The sequence below is a fragment of the Apium graveolens genome, chromosome 3, assembly GCF_009905375.1.
Source record: "Apium graveolens cultivar Ventura chromosome 3, ASM990537v1, whole genome shotgun sequence".
Lineage (NCBI taxonomy): Eukaryota > Viridiplantae > Streptophyta > Magnoliopsida > Apiales > Apiaceae > Apium > Apium graveolens.
The window spans coordinates 281,537,082-281,556,787 of NC_133649.1; the positions used below are offsets into that span (position 1 = coordinate 281,537,082).

General features: G+C 31.5%; 2 protein-coding genes and 1 long non-coding RNA gene across 4 annotated transcripts; 2 read left to right on the top strand and 1 right to left on the bottom strand.

Moving 5' to 3' along the window:
* Window positions 1-508: 508 nt before the first annotated feature.
* Window positions 509-9,301, bottom strand: LOC141711089 (uncharacterized). Of its 2 annotated transcripts, XR_012571212.1 has the most exons (3): window positions 9,052-9,301; window positions 1,058-1,382; window positions 509-899 (listed from the first exon to the last, which is right to left on the bottom strand). It is a non-coding gene; the product is annotated as an uncharacterized LOC141711089 (long non-coding RNA). The 2 variants fall into 2 exon arrangements; XR_012571211.1 differs by having other exon boundaries at window positions 509-1,382.
* A 6,359-nt stretch (window positions 9,302-15,660) lies between these two features.
* On the top strand, window positions 15,661-17,252 carry LOC141713465 (uncharacterized). The gene is made up of 4 exons (XM_074516898.1): window positions 15,661-15,986; window positions 16,077-16,159; window positions 16,261-16,518; window positions 16,984-17,252. Exons 1-4 carry the CDS (start codon window positions 15,833-15,835, stop codon window positions 17,146-17,148), a joined length of 660 nt encoding a protein of 219 aa, XP_074372999.1. The 5' UTR covers window positions 15,661-15,832; the 3' UTR covers window positions 17,149-17,252.
* A 1,666-nt stretch (window positions 17,253-18,918) lies between these two features.
* On the top strand, window positions 18,919-19,651 carry LOC141713466 (plastocyanin A/B). Its single transcript, XM_074516899.1, has one exon. It carries the CDS (start codon window positions 19,001-19,003, stop codon window positions 19,496-19,498), a length of 498 nt encoding a protein of 165 aa, XP_074373000.1. The 5' UTR covers window positions 18,919-19,000; the 3' UTR covers window positions 19,499-19,651.
* Window positions 19,652-19,706: the final 55 nt, after the last annotated feature.

A 19,706-nucleotide genomic window follows, 5' to 3' on the forward strand; every position in this document is an offset into this window, starting at 1 on the left:
TAGCACAGCCACGTAGAAGGTTGAGTCGAGTTCTGTTAATGATATGTTGTTATTCATATATTAATGATATGCCTCATTTGTTTGATCTTTTTGGCACAATGTCATCCTTCTTGGCACAATGACAGACCACCTCAATGTTGGGTTTTTGTGTTAGTTTGTGGCTAATTTGGAAGCCTATGGTTTGTGGTTTGATATGACTATTGATTGTTGGTCAGATTTAAAGTTGTTTGGTGGAGATTATGAAGGAATGAAGATTTGTTCACTTCATGCTATGCCTTCTTTCATATTTCCCATGTAAAGCTTGTCATTGTCTTATATTAGTCATGACTTATTGAAAATTGGATGTTAACCTCTGCACAAATTCAGTAGGTTGTATCAGAAGTACGCAAGACAGTTTAATCTTTAGGCTTCATCGAAGCTAAAACACCAGTTTTACAGGTTTGTTTCGCTTAGGCTTGCATTTTGTTATGTTATAATTTGCATAAACTTCCTGTTACGAACTCAAATATGAACTTGTACTTTTACGTATTTGGTACCCCGTGCATTACATTTTCTAGCTCCATGATATTTCACTACGCAGCTGGTTCCAGTGGCAAACCCTTGACCAGGTTCTCTGTTTCCTTAGAGCTAACACTACATACGACCTTAACTATCTCTATTCACATCTCTTTGATCTTCTTTTTGCCCATGGTTCCCATCTGGCGGTCCTCGTTTGTCCTTTGCCAGTGATGTTTCAACCTCAGCTTCTCCGCCTTGAAAACCATCGATGGATCTGACATGCACCTTAAAATTTTCATGGTCATCATACTTCTACCCAAGTCTTCGTTGAACTTCAGACACTTGAGCAGAATAGGGGGAGATAACTCCAATTGTAACCTTTACTTTGGCTGCTTCGCATGCTGTACGTTGTAAAATACGGATTTAGAAAAACTGTTCGCTATAGCTAGTTACTACAAACAGAAAAAGTATAATCCTCCAGTAGGGTTAAATTTTGTGCGACTCAATTTAATTACATTTAAACAACTACATATGCTAATAAATAACTCCCTTAATATACCTCTGTACAGCAGCTGAATTATTTTAAGCAGGACAGCTATTTCTAGCATGTTTTTCAAGATATGCAAGTCGGAATTATCCTCCCTACCACAAGAAATATTCAAAAAGGAATAGGTGCCAAACATAGGACCAGGTATGTAAAGCTTCTCATAAATGTTACTTCTGACAATTTCTGCATCCATTATTCGATTCTGATAAAATTTTGCATTTGGAAATCTACTTATACTGGGATGCATTCGGTATTGAATGTCAAGGAGGTTTCTGGAAACACCAAGGGCACTTAATCTCTGGAACAAGCTTCGGCTGATGCCAACTTCAGCAGAAACCTAACATAGATAGCACATGGATTAGGTAATTTACTCTAAAATCGAGATATATATATATATATATATATATGTTACTTCCATTGATATTACACTAATGGACTTATTCTATAAATTAAATATATCTATATATTTTTCTAAAATACTGGACTCAAGTTAAAAAAAATTATCTTATTGCAATTCTTAGAAACAACTTTCTCTACCTTGCTACTGACAAATGCTGGCAGCTGGCATTCATCGCCAAAGAGAACAGCAACAGTTCACACTCCTTCAATTGGGCAGCTTCAATTGAACAGTGATGTTATGTTATGATTTAGGATGTCAAAATAAGTAACAGCCCATTTTAAAAATTGCAGTTTAATTTTAATTCTGCTAATTTTTCAGTTTATCTGTCGGAATGCATATTATTTTTTTCTCTGCACTGACTGTTTGTATATGTTCATATATATTGGGATTTGATGAATAGATGTAAACTGAGTTTTACATCACTGAGTCACAGGAAGGAAGAGGTAACTTGGAGTCAAACTAATTTGTGCATTATCTTTGGGGTATCGTGCGGTTAGGGACATGTTGGTAAAAGAGGACACTTAACAAAAAGTGGACCAAACACTATGCATCTGAAGTCGAGGAGAATGTCATCTGGTGTTGCTATTTTATCAAGTTTATCTTTTTTTTCTAATGTTTAGTAAAGAACTTGAACTATTTTGTTTAGTTAAAATAATTGTTGTTGTCTTAGTTTTAGACATGTGATGGTTTGAATGTTTGAGTTGGTTTGGATGTAATACATTTTGTGGTATGTAATGATATTTTGGGATTATTCGATTTCGAATCGTAGAATTTCATGTAGTATTGCTTTTTACATATGAAAAATATGTTAATGGTATATATGTTCAATTTACAAACAAATCCTATAAAATTAATATAATACAAATCATTATAAAAAAATGGGGCCCACCTGTGGGCCCCAATATGTGTCCCACAAGTGGGCCCTATTTTTTTTGCAAATTCAAAGTGCAAAGGTAACATACATAATGTGATACTATAGACATACATTGATGTTACCTTTGATGTCTATTGTAACACAAAAGTCCATGTTGCACCAGGGCAAAGGAAATGTTACCATAGGGGTCAAAGGTAACTCGAAAAAAAGCAACTTAAATTTTATGTTACCTTAGGTCTTTTGGGTGGCTATGGTAACATTTTTTTGGCCTGTTGTAACATTTTTTGGGTGTTGCTGTAGGCCATCTATGGTGTAGTGGGAAAACTACATTCCCAAAAACTCTACAATTTCAACTCAGACAACAAAACCCTCAGTGGTATTTGAAAAATTCAAGGTGGTGTATCCAAGCAGGAATATTCATGGTGAGCCCATAATTCCAAAGGATGAGCCAGTAGATTGGGATAGTTTGCCAATTCCTGAACTAAACTTTCTTATCTTTAACAAGTCAAAGAAAACAAAGACTAGAGCAATCAATAAAGTGAAGCCTGTGACTCTCAGATCCAAGACCCTAACTAAATCTCAACCCACAGTCAACAAGGAAGATCTCTTATACATCTGTGACATCAAGGAGTTCTCTGAAATAAACCTCTACTTGGAAGAATTGGAAGAAGTAAGAGGGATTGATGCTTACAGACATCTTCCTGAAAGGCTAGTGTTCAAGTACAAGGGAGGGAAAGAGGTCACATGGCCACTTCACATGATTCTTCAAGAAAGCCAATTTGTACTAATAAAGGTCTATTCATCCTTCAAGAAGAACTTTGGATTTAATGTGACTGCAAGGAGAATAGTCCTAAATAAAATAGAGGAGCTAAGGAGCAATAGAGCCAAAGATGCACTTCCAAAAACTCTGTTTATTCCCTTCACAAGAAAGAGAGTGCATTTGAGGCCTTATTGGCTGATGGAATTCATGGATGATAAGGGAGTTATAAGATTCTTCAAACTGGATGACCAACCGAGTATCTCTAGCAATGAGACTCTTTTGGAAATACAAGAAATGTTGGATTTATCTGAAGTTGATGAACTTGAATTCCACAGAAAACTCCAAAATCAAATAGAAGAGAACAACATAAGGCTTAGGAAGAAATCCAGATAATCAAGGAAATAGATTAATCTGCTCAGACTAGAGGAACACCTTGATAATGATTGTGAGCAACTTTTTTTGTATACTTTGCTTTGTTCAATTTTCAGTAAATATTATAGCACTTATCAGTTTATCTACTATTTTTCAATCTGTATTTTTGGGGTGTTTTGTTACATCAAGTTTCTCTTAATTTATGGCTACAATTCCAGTAGACATAAATTGGGGAAGATTATTAGGAATATGTTGTGAACTTGATGATAAATTAAACAAAACACCTTAATAGATTTAACTTAGTGAATTTTGTAGCACTCAACGGATAATCAAATATAGTCCCGACGGATGATTCAATAGAGTTTCGACGGATGACAATTTGGCATCCACCGGGTGAGTAGCTTATGTAACAAATAAGAATTATAGCACATTTCTGCAATCAACTTTGTGTAGATTCTGTAGGAGTATATGAGTCATGTTGACTACTAGTGGATATGCAGAATAGGTTAATTAATCGTAAATATGAGATGTCTTGTAATTCTGTATAAGTGAAATGGAGTCATGTAACAAATAGTTACCCGACGGATGATCAACAAAGCTACCCAACAGATGATCAACAAAGCTACCCGACGGATGACAAATATGTACCCGACGGATGATCAAATTCAAATATCTGTTGACAGTGACAACACAGTCACATGCGTTGGGTGTTTGCAAAAGGAATGTGGCAGCCTGTTAAGCAGGAATTTGAGAACAAAAAAGCATTACCATTTTCATACAATTCTGAAGATATTCAAATATGCTGGAATAGAGTAGTGAAACAGCGTGGAGTTGGACTAGATATGTTTTGTTTTTATTATCTTGTCTTATTGTCATGTAAACTTGGTGATATATAAACCAAATGTAGCTAGTAAAACATTCAACTAAGCAAACACATTTTAAAGAGAGATAGAAAAAGTTGTACTTGTCAATAATTTCTCTGTAGTTTGTTTGTTCTACTTGTAAAGCAGCTGTGAGCCATTTTAAGCTACACAGAGTTCTCAAACTGATATATATATATATGGTGGATACATTCAAATCCACCAGAAAGTTTTAAAAGCTTGTGTTTTTATTACTTTGTGTTTTGATTTATATATTTCAGTTTTTTAAAATCTTGAAAAAGTATCCAGAATTACATTCAACCCCCCTTCTGTAATTCTTGTTATATTGTTAGGGAATAACAGGTATGCATGATTCCATACTATTACCTTCACCGAGGACAATGAATATTTTAAGTTTGGGGGTAGTAGTTGAAGGAATATGTTTTGTAAGAATCGCATATAGTTTGCATATTCATGATAGTTTAGTTCATATAGTTGCATATTTTACCATGTAGTAGTTTTTTTATTTTTGGTAGTTTTTATGTTAGTTTGTTCATTTAGTTTCATGCATTTGCATAATAACATGATCCCTTAGATCATTTTTCCGATTGACTTGTGATATTTATGCTAGTGTAGTGATGTCGTATTTAGTGATGTTAAGTCTATCAAATTGATTTGCATGCTAGAGACAATTGTATTTCACTAAGTCTTATAGGTTGCTAAAGTACTAGATCATGGTCATGGTTTGTTTGTTTTTAGAGGTTTAATCGCTTGTTTATATTTAGAATTTAGGATATTCTCTTAATAATAATATAACATAGATTTTTAGAAATTGGAGAAAAATTGGATTTCATTGCTAGTTTATATGGCTAGGTGTCAAATGGCTAGTAGTCGACTCATATTTATATGAGTAGTCTAGGGTTGAACAAGATGGAGCGAAATGCACTCGTTCAGAAATTATGAAGAAAAAAGAAAAAAAAATGAGTGTTATGTATAATTGATCACGAGTGGGCTCTTTAGTATTCGAGTTATTGAGTTCTTAGGGGACTTTGTGCATAGTGACCTAAGGCTTTTATAGTCTGGGATCCGCTAACCTAACGCTCGCTACATGGGTACTATTTTATAAGTCTTTTGTGGACCTCACTCATTGCACGATCAAATAAGCATAAGTGTGTTATTTTGTTTGAATAAAAGCATGAATCCATATAAAACTCCAATATAAGAATTGAAGTGTTATAAGTTATTTTGAGTCTAGCTTTTATTTTGTTTATAACCTTATGATTGCTTTGATGAATAGTGAGTCATGATTATTGATCTAGTGGCGATAATATATCTGTAAGCAGTTGCACACACGCACGTCTCTGGTTTGTAGATTGATTTGTGAGGTTGATTTATCTTATGCGAATAACTGCATTTGTTGAGATGTTGCTTGTTGATTGGTTTAAGTTATTTGCATTCATGCATTTTTATTTCTTGTTCTTTGAGTCTATTTATGCTTGAAGACAAACATCGATTCAAGTTTGGGGGTATGTTGAGTCGCATTTATGAACTTTATTACGCTCCATAAAGCTTTGAATTGGTGTAAATGTACTCAAGTTGTTGGTGTTTTAATGTGTTTTCTAGTGTTTTTGCATTTCAGGCAATATTCTAAGAATCAGGTGAATTAACATTGTTTCGGTGCTAATATGGTGTTAGGATGATGTCCAAAGAATAAAGCTCAGGAAGCCAACTCGATTATAGCAGGAATTAAAGAAATTCAGAAGTTTTTCCAGAAGCACGGCGCGCCCGCGCGCTATGGTATAGCGCGCGGCCGCGCCTATTTGTCAGAGAGTCAGCGCGCCCGCGCTGATGAAGCCCGCGGCCGCGCCGGGTCGTGATTCCAGAATTCTGATTCTAGTTGATTTATAATTGGAGGACTTCTATCTTGCATGGGTTGCTATATATACTAAATAAAGGGCGTTTTCTAGAGAGACGGATATACCCGAGCACAAGGAGAGCCGTAAGAAGACCGTGTTAGCACGATTCAACGAAGACGAAGAAGATCTTATTTTTACTTGTGAATCTTTGTTTTAAGTTGTAACTTGGATGCTAGTTTTCTTATTCGTGAACCTTACTCTTGTTCGTACTTGGTTTTATTATTTATTCGTTATAAGACTACGTTTATTATACCATGCTTTCATCGGAACCCACGTTGGTGATGAGTCCGATTATGGGCTAATCGTTATCATGGGGTTCTAGCGGATTCATTTCTGGATTTCTTTAGTTAATTTGTTTCGATACCTTAGTGTGTGGTGATTGTATGATAACCTAGTATTGGTTGTGCTTATTCGTCTTATGAGCGTCGCGAACTTATAAGATAGCGTGTTAATATTTAATGAAGCGACAATGAATTTTAGGATTTAGAACTTGACGCAAAGCATAGGTTCATGTGTTATTGTTATGCATGATTCGTAGGTAATTTTAACCATCTTACTTGCCCTATGTAATCACGATAGATAACTTGTGCTTTAAACCGTTATGTTGTCAAATTCTATAGACATATAGGGTCTCAATATAATTGGTGTCTATTCAGCTTCTATATTTTATGGATGTCAGGTAGTATGGTATTCATACAATGAAAGTTGGTGTTTATCAGTTTCGTGTTATCTGATTAATGTCATCACCATTATATGCTAAGGTTAAGAACAAAAAGGCTATTGAATGAAGTATTTAATGAAGTTAGAATCTCATGTTTGTCATATATATTAATTCAACCATTCTTATTCTCTTAGTTTTAATTATTAGTTTAATTCTTGGTTATAATCAAAACCCCAAATTGTTATAGTCTTAGCATTGGATAATAACCATATCATTGCATAAATTAATTAGTTAACCAAAGTCAGTCTCTGTGGGAACGAACTAGAAATAATTCTATATTACTTGCAAACGCGTATACTTGCGTGTACAGGCATGTCTTGCACCACATGCTTATTAGAGAATAAGTTCATTGAACATGACTCACACAGCTGAACAACTGATGGAGTTCACTCACGTGTCAGTAGTTGTTCACATAATGATAGTTGTACAAGTATCCTTAGACTTGAGGTCATCATAGTCATCTTGTGTACACTGAACTATACTTTGGTTTGTTCTTAGTCTCTAGGGACAATAATAAGGTATCTTCTGGATGTAAGAATTTGTACACGAAGATAGTGAATGATCAATTAAGGATATACTTCTTCTAGTGAAACAAGAGAATGTCATGTGTTATTCTACTTATGCTAGTTCGGGGATTTTGGCCTGAATGAATGAATTAGAAAGAAGTTTCTAAATTACATTAAATAACATTAGGTATAGTAAAGTGGAAAACATATTATTAAATTAGATAGGCATGACACAAGACATTGTAGAGTAGAGGGAATTCATTGTACGATTACTATTCACTGAGTAGGTACTTGGTATTCTAAGCACTGAATCGATATTATCCGGATAATAGCGATGCATTGAGCAGAATCCCTCACGATGCAGAATTAATATGATTAATTTATCAATTATATTTAATGATTTAAAGAATTCATATAATATAATAATATAGTTTTATTATTATTATTATTATTATTATTATTATTATTTATGTCTACTACCGGTTTTAATATTGAACCTACAAGATCACACCATAAAAGAGAATAATTTATTGGTTGATGAGTTAATATATAATAGTTAGTCATTATTTATGAAATAAATAACTGACTAACAGTTTTTATAATTAATTAAATATGATTTAATTTATTATACATTAATTAAGATGAGTTTATAATATTATTAATTAAGAATTTAATTTATAAAATTAAATTGGTGAGAGAATTATTTTTCTAAAGAATTTAGAAAAAGATTTAATGATTAAATAGGTTTTAATGGTTAATTAATGGATTAATGAGATTAAACAAAACATGGGGTTGATAATTATATTATTTTATAGAAAAAAAAGCAGCTGAATATTTTGTATATATATATATACTATTATAAACTTTATTAGCCGAACCCTATTTTTCTAAATAGTTTTGAAGAGGAAGACAATTATAATTCTCTCTATTCCATTCTTCCTTCATCCGACGATCCGTTCTTTTGGTGGATACCATAGTGTGCGTTTTTATTAGATTTTATGCGTTATAAATTGTTACCCATGCTTCCGTGTATGCAATAAAACTCATCAATTTGAGCTTCAATTTTCCATATTCAGTAACCTTTAAAGCTGACAATCCAACAAGGACTACCCATTTTCCTTCGTAAGACTCCACTACTACATAGAAATGGCTATTTTGGATGACTTCGTCGCTGATAATAACATAATTATGTTTCGTTATGTAAACCAATACTCACTATTAACCAATACTTATGGAAGAAACATTTGACCAAGTCAATATCAATATTTCTTTTAGAATTAAAAATCAAATCAAGTAAAACAACATATCTAGAGTGGCTCAATAAATATTCAAGTAATATCAACCATATAGAGACTGAACAATTAAAAACTCAACTAAGCATTGAGTGGGTACATCCAAAGTATACACACAATCTAATATATATATATATATATACCCGCAACAACAAATGAAACCTATAACCAAAACATATATCTTCATCAAATTTCGAAAATTTTTCAAAGACTGGATATTTAACAAAAACATCATATAGTATACCAAAATAACATTAAATATCATTGTAATAGTATTCTATTAGGGAAAAGATAAAAAGACCTACCAGAGGAGCTTGAACTCTAAAACACTATTTACATTCGGAGACTTATCACAAATTGCTCCATCTTCAAAACTACATAATTATATTTAAAAAATTCAATCGAAGCCATAATTTGCTCCACTAGATTTAGGGGGTTTTCAAAACAAATATGAGAGATGAGCGAGAAAGATGAGTGAGATAGAGATGAGATAAGTTTGAGATAAGTTTGAGAAGAGAGAGAGTGTGAGAGTGTGAGAGTGAAACATAGTGTGAAAGCGTGTGTGATAAAATTAGGGTGTGATAAAATTTAGATGTGCTAATATTTTGGTGCTAAAAACATTCACAATCCCGCCTAACACAAAAATTGAAACCCTCGTTACAATGTATTTTAACGCTTTAAAAGTATTACATTTGTTTTAAAATTTATTTTTGACAATTTATTTGTAACACTTTCCTATTTTATATAATAATTTCTAAACTATTATAATGGACTCGTAAAAAGTTGGCTGCTTATTGCAATATTTTATGTAACACAAATGCATGTTAGACTTGCAATAAGTCATATTTGGTGGAGTGTAAAATTATTTTGTGTAACACTTGAAAAAAGTCATTTCCAAAATTCCCATTAAAAGAAAGTTATACTATATTTACAAAACTAATGAAAATTGAATAAACACGTAGTAAAATAAAATGAATCATGATTTTCTTTATCGATCGTTGAGTAAGTTTTCAATTATGATACATATACAGCTAATATTAACCGAAAAGATAAAACTTTTAATGAGAGATCATCTAATAAAAGCTATATAATTAATTTGTTAAAACATATTCAAACAATTGATCGTGATTAAAATATCATATACAACCTAATTTTATGAACCAATTTATAAATTATACAAATTTATAATCCCGGATACTAAATTAAATAAGAAAAAAATTTACACGTACCAAGATTTTCAATAAAAGGAGATATTTATTTAAAAAACCAGATTAATTCAAAATAAAAAGAAAAATGATTTAACTTTCGAAAATGAGCTATCGTCATAATTCACCGTGGCAAATATTAAACAATAATATGCTCCCGAGTTTAGTAAATGAGAGAATAAAAGAGAAAGGAAAATAAAGTTTTTTAAAAAAAATTCAAAGTATGTACCCGAGTTTTTTTACAAGAAAAAATGATATGTAATAAAATAAATATACTTATGTAAAGGAGAATCATCAATTTACTTATATAAAGGAGAAGACGAGAGCGTTTAGGTGGCGCCTCTCAAATCGTCTCATTCTTTTTTTTTTCTAATTTTCTTAATTTTTTGAGTTAATAAATATCAAAAACTACAATTACCTTGTATTCTCCTCGTTCGTAATATTCTCCTAAAATTTCTATTAAATCTTTATTATATTTTCCTAAAACTTTTACTTTCTATTTAAATCAACTTATCATATTTATATTCTCATAAATTTCATTTTTACTACAATTTCTCCTCTTTCTACTACAATCAACTTACTATATTCTATTTTTTAATATCTGAAATATTACAAATACGGATATCAATAAATATTTATCATCATCATAATATTCTCCTAAAATTTACAACATCTTCTATTAAGATTTTTAAAACCAACTTTGTCATCATAATATTCTCCTAAAACTTTTACTTTCTATTTAAATCAACTTGCCAGCTTTATATATTTCTAACTTTTCTTTTTAATATCATTTCTCCTATTTTTCTTAAAATCAACTTATCATATTATATGTTCCTGAATTTAAAGGAAAAAACGAGAGCGTTTAGGTGTCGTCTCTCAAATCGTCTCAATCTATTTTTCTATTCTTCTCAATTTTTGAGTTAATATATATCAAAAACTACAATTACCTTGTATTCTCCTAAATATATTATCATATTCGTAATATTCTCCTAAAATTTCTATAAAATCTTTCATTAAGATTTCTGAAATCAACTTATCATTATATTCTCCTAAAACTTCTACTATCTATTTAAATCAACTTATCATCTTGAAATTCTCATAAATTTTGTTTTTACTATCATTTCTTCTCTGTCTCCGATAATCAACTTATTATATTCTAATTTTTAATCTCTGAACTATTATAAATGCAGATATCTATAAATATTTATCATCATCATAATATTCTTCTAAAGTTTATACTACATCTTCCATTAAGATTTTTTAAATCAAATTTGTCATAATAATATTCTCCAAAAAAATCTACTTTCTATTTAAATCTACTTACCATCTTCATATTCTTCTAAATTTCTTTTTAAAGTTATTGCTCCTATTTTTTTAAAATCAACTTATCATATTATATTTTCCTGATTTTATTGAAAAAATTGAAATATTATTTTGAATGACCGTTGCGAAACGCGACTTAATAACTAGTTATCTTAAGTTTTTCTTCCAAATTTTTTTATTCTAAGAAATAGAAAGATTTGAAAATATTATCTCACATACTTTTAAATAATACACACGAGATATGCATTTTTTTCTATTCTCTCACATTTAAATTAGTAAAAAGTTGTGATTCTAGATATATTTATAATTTAAAACTAAAAGTATGACATATTTGTAAATAATTTTTTAAATAGAATATATATATACACTATTGTATATTAGACGAATCAAAAAAAATTATTTAATATTTTTCAGTTATTTATTAATAATATAATACTAATAATTAGTCAATTGCCTAGTTGAACTAAAATACCAATTACCATTTTAAATTAAAACACATTATCTTTTCTAATTCTCCAAACTAAAACATATCGTTCTCCAAAAATATTACGGACTATAATAATTAACCAAATTTATTTTTCAACTAAAATATCAATTATTTTTTCACTAAAATAGGTTATCAATTTTATTTCTCCCAACTAAAACATTTCCTTCTCAGCAAACCCTAATTCACATCCCTCTCAGCCGCCTCCCTTCTTTCATCCTCTCTATTAGGATTTGTCTATTTTCAAGTAAATCGAGGGACTTACACTGGTTTTCTCCGGTGGAAAGCCCTAACACCTTCATTCTCTGTTATTCTCGTTTATTTCCTTTCAATAAAACCCAATTTTTTGGGTGTTTGTGTGTCTCTCCTCTTGGAGTGTATGTTTTGTCTCTCTTTTTGGAGTGTTTATTATGTTTTTATTTAGTCATGCTTGGGTTTATCTGTGATGGATCTGTTGAGCACGAATTTATTGATATTTTTGGTGATCTGCAAAGCCTGCATCGGATATGGGACGGTGGTGATTATTGCAAGAGCTCACCTTTCACAACTAAAGATTGTTCATCTTTCATGGGTTTATACTTTCGGCATGTCTATAGCTGGAATCCGGCATGTAGATAGCTGGGGTGCCTTCGACATGTCTATAGCTGGTGTCCGGCATGTAGATAGCTGGGGTGCCGCTTCTCCAATCTCATTTTATGCGATTGGTGTTTCTGAACACTTGGCTAACCATAGTTTTTATGTGATATGGTCAATTGCGATGTTGCTATTTTCAGAGATGCTGCTGCAATTTGGATCGCTTGGGATGTCTTTGATTTCGTTTTTAATTTCAAGAATTTTTAAATTCAATGTGTTAAACGATCAGGAAACAAATCATCTAATTGTTTTTAGTATGTTATTTGTTTTATCACCCGGTTGTATCGACAGTTGGGGGTTTGTCCCGACTGTACTATATTCAATTTAATGAGAACTTTCTGCATTTGTCAAAAAAAAAACATTTCCTTCTCCAAAATATCACGGACAACTCTATTTAATAAAATATAATAATAATATTATAATTATTAATAACTACTCCCTCTGTCCCACATGGTCCTTTACATATTTTTTCCTTATACTTGATACGCATTTTAAGTCTATTATAAAGTATATTTCTATAATTTATTTTTAAAATTTTCTTTTTTATATAAAAGTTTAGACATTATATTTTTATTTAAAAGAAAAAAATATTTAAAATTATTAAAAAAAACATATTTTACGGAGTCTTAAAAATGCGTGCCGATCTTCCGTCCCCAAAGTAAAAAACCCAGTGGGACGGAGAGATTAACAAATTACCTTCTTCTTCAGCTAAAACATATTAACTTTTCCATTTAGTATAATGAAACCTCCTTTTTTCTAAAATAACATGCACAATTTTATTTAATAAAATAATAAAATTATAATTATAAATAACCAAATTAATTACATTTTCAACAAAAAATACACTACTAATTTAATTTAAATTAATGATATAATATAACAAATTTATTTTAAATTAAATAAAAAAATTATATAATATTTCATTATTAAAATAAACTTGTATATCGCACATGTCAGTAGGGATATATAGATAATTCACTCAACCGGACTAACCGTTCGCAATCGAATCGCATTTAATCGGATTTAGCGGATAATCACAATATGCGGATTGATTGCGAATTTAAATTACAAAAACCGCATATTCATGAATTGGATGCAAATTTGATTTTAAATAAATACAAAAATTCAACTGAAACCGTAATAATATGCATATATATATTGAAAAATATAATAATTAAAAGTACATACCTTTATAAACATAATTGAAATAAATAACATATGATAGGTAAAGAGTATTGGATTTTTATACCATATACTCTTATTTTACCCCAATTAATTTAGCCCGATTACATTTTAAATAATGTATGATATTTAAACAACACAATCTAAGTTATTTATTGGAATTTTTTACTTTTGTTGACAAAATGTTTGTTCAAATTAATTTGTGTATTATTAATTTTTTATGTCATTTCAAATTTAAGTTTTTTCGGGTACCGCAAATTCATCTGCACCAACTACAAATTCGCGGTTAAAAAATTCGTGAGATTAAATATTTCATTAAATTGCTATAACATTTGAGAAGTTTAGTGCAACTTTTACCGTTCAACACAAACCTAACCGCGTATGCTCCTGGTGGATACGTGCTAGTGTGTAAAAATAAATCAAATATATATATATACTATATTATAATAACTGGAATGACCTATAATTTATAGTTTGGAATGACCTATAATTTATGGTTGACCCTCGTTTTGGTTATCCTTTGTCATCACGACCATTAGATCTTCTTTACTAAATAATCAGAGCCCTTATATTCAAATACTAAAAAATACACTCCACAAGTTCTCAGGTTCGAATCCCGTCAACAACAAATATTTATATTATAATTTAGAAAGATACATATAAGTTCTCGGATTCAAATCTTACCAACAATAAACATTTACATTATTATTTATGAATAAGATCTCATCAGACATATATTATTTATACTTTTTGAACTTAATTTGAAATTATACACAATAAAATTATAATTATATAATTATTATTTGGTATTTAATTATTTATATAAAATATTAATGAAAATAAAAATATAAATATATAAATATTAACCAAAACCCGGGTATCGCACGGGCCGTAAGCTAGTAATATTAAAAAAAGTTTAGTGTACTGAATTATGTACAAAATAATATGCTTTAAATTTTAACTAAAACTAGCTCACGACCCGTACGATGCACGGGTCTTAATAAATATTTATATATTTTCATTTCTATTTTTTATAATTTATAGTTCTTTATAAATAATTAAATACTAAATAATGATTATATAATTATGATTTCATGATGTATAAGTTAAGTTCAAATAGTATATTATTTATGAGATCCTATTCATAAATAAAATATAAATATTTGTTGTTCGTGAGATTTGACCTGAAAACTTATATATATATTTTTAAATAATAATTTAAATATTTATTGTTAAAGAGATTGGAACCTGAGAATTTATATGTATCTTTATAAATAATAATATAAATATTTGTTCTTGGCGGGATTCGAACCTGAGACCTTGTGTACTGTATTTTTTTAATATTTTGATCTAATGATTCTGATTATTTGATGAAGAAGATTTGACGGTCGTGATGTAAAGGGATAACCAAAATGAGGGTTAACCAAACTACAAATTATATCTCATTCCGGTTATTATTATATACTAGCTTAAAACCCGTGCGATGTACGAGTTCTGTTAATATTTATATTTTTTATTTATATTTTATATAATTTTATTGAAATTCAAATATAAATAAATAAATACGTTAATTAATAATATTATAATTATAATTTGATTGTGTATAATTTTAAGTTAAATCAAATAGTATATGGTTGATGATATTTAAACTAAAACCTTATTTATAAATAATAATTAAATGTTTGATGTTGGCGGGGTTCGTATATGTGAACTTCGTTAGTATATTTATTTATAAATATTAATATAAATATTTTTTGTTGGCAAGATTTGAACCTAGAAATTTATTTGTAATTTTATAAATAATAATAAAAATGTGTGTATTTTTATTTATTTATTTATTATTTGTATTTCAAAAAAAATGTGTGTTGTAGGCGGGATTCGAACCTGTAAGCTTGGTTGGTGTATTTTTTTTAGTATTCGGATCAAACAGTTATGATGATTTGGTTAAGAGATGTGACGGTCGTGATCAAAAAGGATAACCAAAAACAGGGTTAACCCAACTTCAAATTATACCCATGTTCGGTTATTATAATTTAGTATATATAGTATAGATGAATCCCATATATTCATTAGAACATCCTGCACCTATCACGACTCAATAATAAAAGTCAAAACCACGGAAAAGATCGGGAGGACACTGCATATATTCCGGAATGCGGATATAAAATGGGGAATTAATTAGGAGAATAATAAATATAACAAAGTAAGAAAAGTGAGGAAAAATCAATAGGAGAATAATTTCAAGTTGAAGAAGAAGCCATGGAAGTAGCAGCAACAGCTTTCACATCATCTGTAACAACCACTCCTATTGTATCCTCTCCCTCCTTCCTTAACATCTTCTCTCCCAAATCTCCAGATCCTTCTTCACCTTCTTCTTCCAGAAGGTTCCTTCGCTTCTCCACCTCTCCCAAGAGTAAGCATCTCTCTCTCTCTCTCTCTCTCTCTCTCTCTCTCTCATTTCTATATATTATTTGTTTTTATTTGAATTTATCTTCCGATTTAGATAACGGACACGACTCAGAGTTTCGATCGGACTCTACTGATTCAAGCCTCGTTCCAATTCTCAGAAATCAGACTATGTCTCAGGTATATATTAATATAGAAATTTATAATTTTTGAATTTAATTATTAGGTTTTTTAATTTGAATACGACAAATTAGGGTTTTGAATTGGGAATTATTTTTTAGGATGCAGCGATGGGATTGGTTTTGAGTGCAGCTAATATTGGGGGTTGGACTACCGGTTCAGGCATGGAAGGGCCTCCTGTTCCTGCTGGTTCCGACTCGGAATCTAAAACCGAAAAAATTAATACCTTTCCCTGGTCTCTCTTCACTAAATCGCCTCGACGGCGTATGCGGGTTGCCTTCACTTGCAATGTCTGTGGTCAACGCACTACACGGGCGATCAATCCTCATGCTTACACTGATGGTACCGTCTTTGTTCAGGTATTGTTATCAGTTCACATTGCTGGCTCAGTGCTGCTGCATTTTTTGTGTATGTGTACTTACAACGTAGCGCATCAATATTATGCACCAATCTCCCCATTGTTCACTGAATGATATTATGATGTTGCTTTTAATTTGAGGTTCGGGAATGCACTAGTTTTACAATCGTCCATTGTAATAAAACTAGAAAAGTAATTTCGTGTCTTATTTTGAAAGTGGAAAACAGAATTGTTTTTTTTGTCTTTTCTATTTATTATAGAACCCAAACCTCAATAAATTTATAAGCAGCTGGTTTATAGGAGTATTACATTTTGCATTTTGTATGTAGTTTCTTCCTTCAAATTATTAAAAAGGTTCCGAGGGATTGTAGAGGTTTAAATGTATATGGGAACTAGGGTATGTACACATGTTTATTATTACTTCTATGTGCAATGAAGGTTTATTTTGTTTGTGCAATGTTTGCAGTGTTGTGGATGCAATGTGTTTCATAAGCTGGTGGATAACTTGAACTTGTTTCATGAAATGAAATGCTATGTCAACCCAAGCTTTAATTATAGAGATCCTAATGGCGATGTGAGCTTCAAGTTTTTAGACATGGATGACAACGATGATATCTTTCCTCTTGCATAAGCATTTGAGATGCGAACATGTGTATATAATTCACTCATAATCTACTTGTATATATATTTAATAACTTATGTTCAATAAATAAAGTTATGTGGTAGATTTATATATGGATTTTACCAATTCAATAATGTTTACCTTTTAGTGTCTCTTTGGATCTCCATCTTGCTGATTAGTGAATTTCTGGTGTCATTGCTGTGGTTTGTAAAGCCAATATAATAATGTTTTCTCCTCTTAGTGCCTGTTTTGCAACTTCTTTATCAGTGAATTTGTGGTTTAATTGCCATGGCTGGGGATTTCTTTTTGCAGAATCCTCTGCAGTCGGTTTTACATGCATAATGAATTACTACAAAGTAACTTGACATGACACCCCCCAGTCCTTCACAACTTTCATACTGCGTTGAGTGTAGCTAATAGTGTTATGTGTTTGTTTTGTATAGCTTATCACCAGGATGAACTATCTATTGACTTCTCTACTTGCATCACCCAAGTCAATGTTACGTGAAATATCATTACGAGTCTAGTTTAAGCTTAGCCCCCTTTTTTTCATTTCTTTTTGGGTAACAGTCGTATCCAAATATTTTAGAGTACACCTCATTCTTCCATTGAGTCTGAACCCTAAATCTATTATGAAAAAGAGAGGGGTTAGGCATGTGGTCATCACTATGTTAGAACAGAAACACTGAGAGCAGACTAAAGACTTTAAAGGAGAGTGACCTTAGGTGTGATTCCTCTAATGTAACCGATCAAAGTAGAAAATAAAATTGCAGGGGGTGGTACTTGGATGACAAGAAATGGGAGAGCCTCGCTACTTATACTGAAGTTCACGGGCATATTACTATCTTTGCTAATATTTTGGAATATGCTCCTGCTGTTTCTTATGAATCCATTTCCTAGGTTAATATAATATATTATCATATGTTTGATCTCTGAATTTTCGGAGGACTGTAAATGTGTTGGTTCATGATGGAGTCACCGTATCTTTAGCTAAATTGTTTAAACCAATTGGCTCTGTTCTGTTTGATTAGAGAATACATATGAGAGACAATATAGATTCTTAGATAGGCCCCAAATTTAATCATCCAGCCTGCTCTGAATTGGATATGGTATTCTCCCACGTTTGGGGATTTTTTTTGATATTTCCTTGAATTTTTTATCCACTTCTGACTTTCTCATCGTGTGGTGTTTGATGCTTTTAATTTTCTTCGACATTTGAATTATTACAATTTTCGAACCAGTTATTTGTTGGAGATCGTGGTAGATATTTCAGTCCATTTAGATGTGATACTACACTACTGTCTATATTTTAATTCTTCCTTAAATGAATAATGATAATGCGTCATAGAACTCGTTGTCAGAATTGCAATATTTACGGTGACACTAGAAATCTAGAATTGTGTTGTGGCACATAATAATGTTACGTAAACAACACACTAAATCACCTACCTTTGCAGTGTCTTTTTTTTCCTAAAAACCTTTGTAGTGTTTATTTGTATGGGTTTCCTCTATTTATATAGAAAAATGAAGTTTCATATCTTTAGTTTTTTTTTAAAAAAAAAAGTTTGTAAACTTTAATTAGCTTTTTTGCTTGGTCGAACCTGGATAAATTGGAACATGAAACCCCCGTCAGAACCAATCAATGAAAAGATATCCAAAATCCTTAGCCATCTTTGCTTGCCATGAATGCATTATCTGATATCTGAGCATTGCTACCACACAAAACTCCAACTCACAATTCAGCCTCTCCCTTCATATCCTATCATCTATCCCACCTTGGATTATTAATATCCATCCACCCTTCTTCTCATCTCCTGACTTTCCAATTCAACTCAGAACAAACTTCTACCTCTCCCCACAAATGGCAACCATCACCTCAGCAGCTGTTTCCATCCCATCTTTCACCGGCCTCAAGTCAGCCGGCGCGACTGCCTCAAGAGTCAGCGTTACCGCCAAGGTTTCCACTTCCGCACCCGTGCTATCCATCAAGGCTTCACTGAAAGATGTTGGTGTTGCCGCGGTGACCACAGCAAGTGCATTGCTACTTGCAAGCAGTGCCATGGCAGCTGAAGTCAAGCTCGGCGCTGATGATGGTGGACTTGTTTTCTCTCCAAGTTCGTTTACAGTTGCTGCTGGTGAAAAGATTACATTCAAGAACAATGCTGGATTCCCACACAACATTGTCTTCGACGAGGATGAGGTTCCTGCAGGTGTTAATGCAGAGAAGATCTCACAGCCAGAATATCTCAATGGAGCTGGAGAGACCTTTGAGGTTACCTTGACCGAGAAAGGTACTTACAAGTTCTACTGTGAGCCTCACGCAGGAGCTGGCATGAAAGGCGAGGTCACTGTTAACTAATTGCCCTCAATATAAATAATTATCTTCACATCCTTTCAGTTTGTTTCAATCTTTTTGGTATTTGAAGATTATGATAAATTGTTGAATTCGATTTGTGTAGAATGTATGAGGTGAACCTAAACGTTATGCTACTCTATATTTATATTTGTACAAGTAGATTTTTCGCATAAATATCTAAATGTAGATAAATATATCGACGATGAGAATA

Coding starts and splice junctions, on each gene's coding strand:
- LOC141713466 (XM_074516899.1), top strand. CDS start 19,001: ATGGCAACCATCACCTCAGCAGCTGTTTCCATCCCATCTTTCACCGGC.
- LOC141713465 (XM_074516898.1), top strand. CDS start 15,833: ATGGAAGTAGCAGCAACAGCTTTCACATCATCTGTAACAACCACTCCT. Junction 16,160..16,260: donor GAAATCAGACTATGTCTCAG/GTATATATTAAT, acceptor ATTATTTTTTAG/GATGCAGCGATGGGATTGGT. Junction 16,519..16,983: donor ATGGTACCGTCTTTGTTCAG/GTATTGTTATCA, acceptor CAATGTTTGCAG/TGTTGTGGATGCAATGTGTT.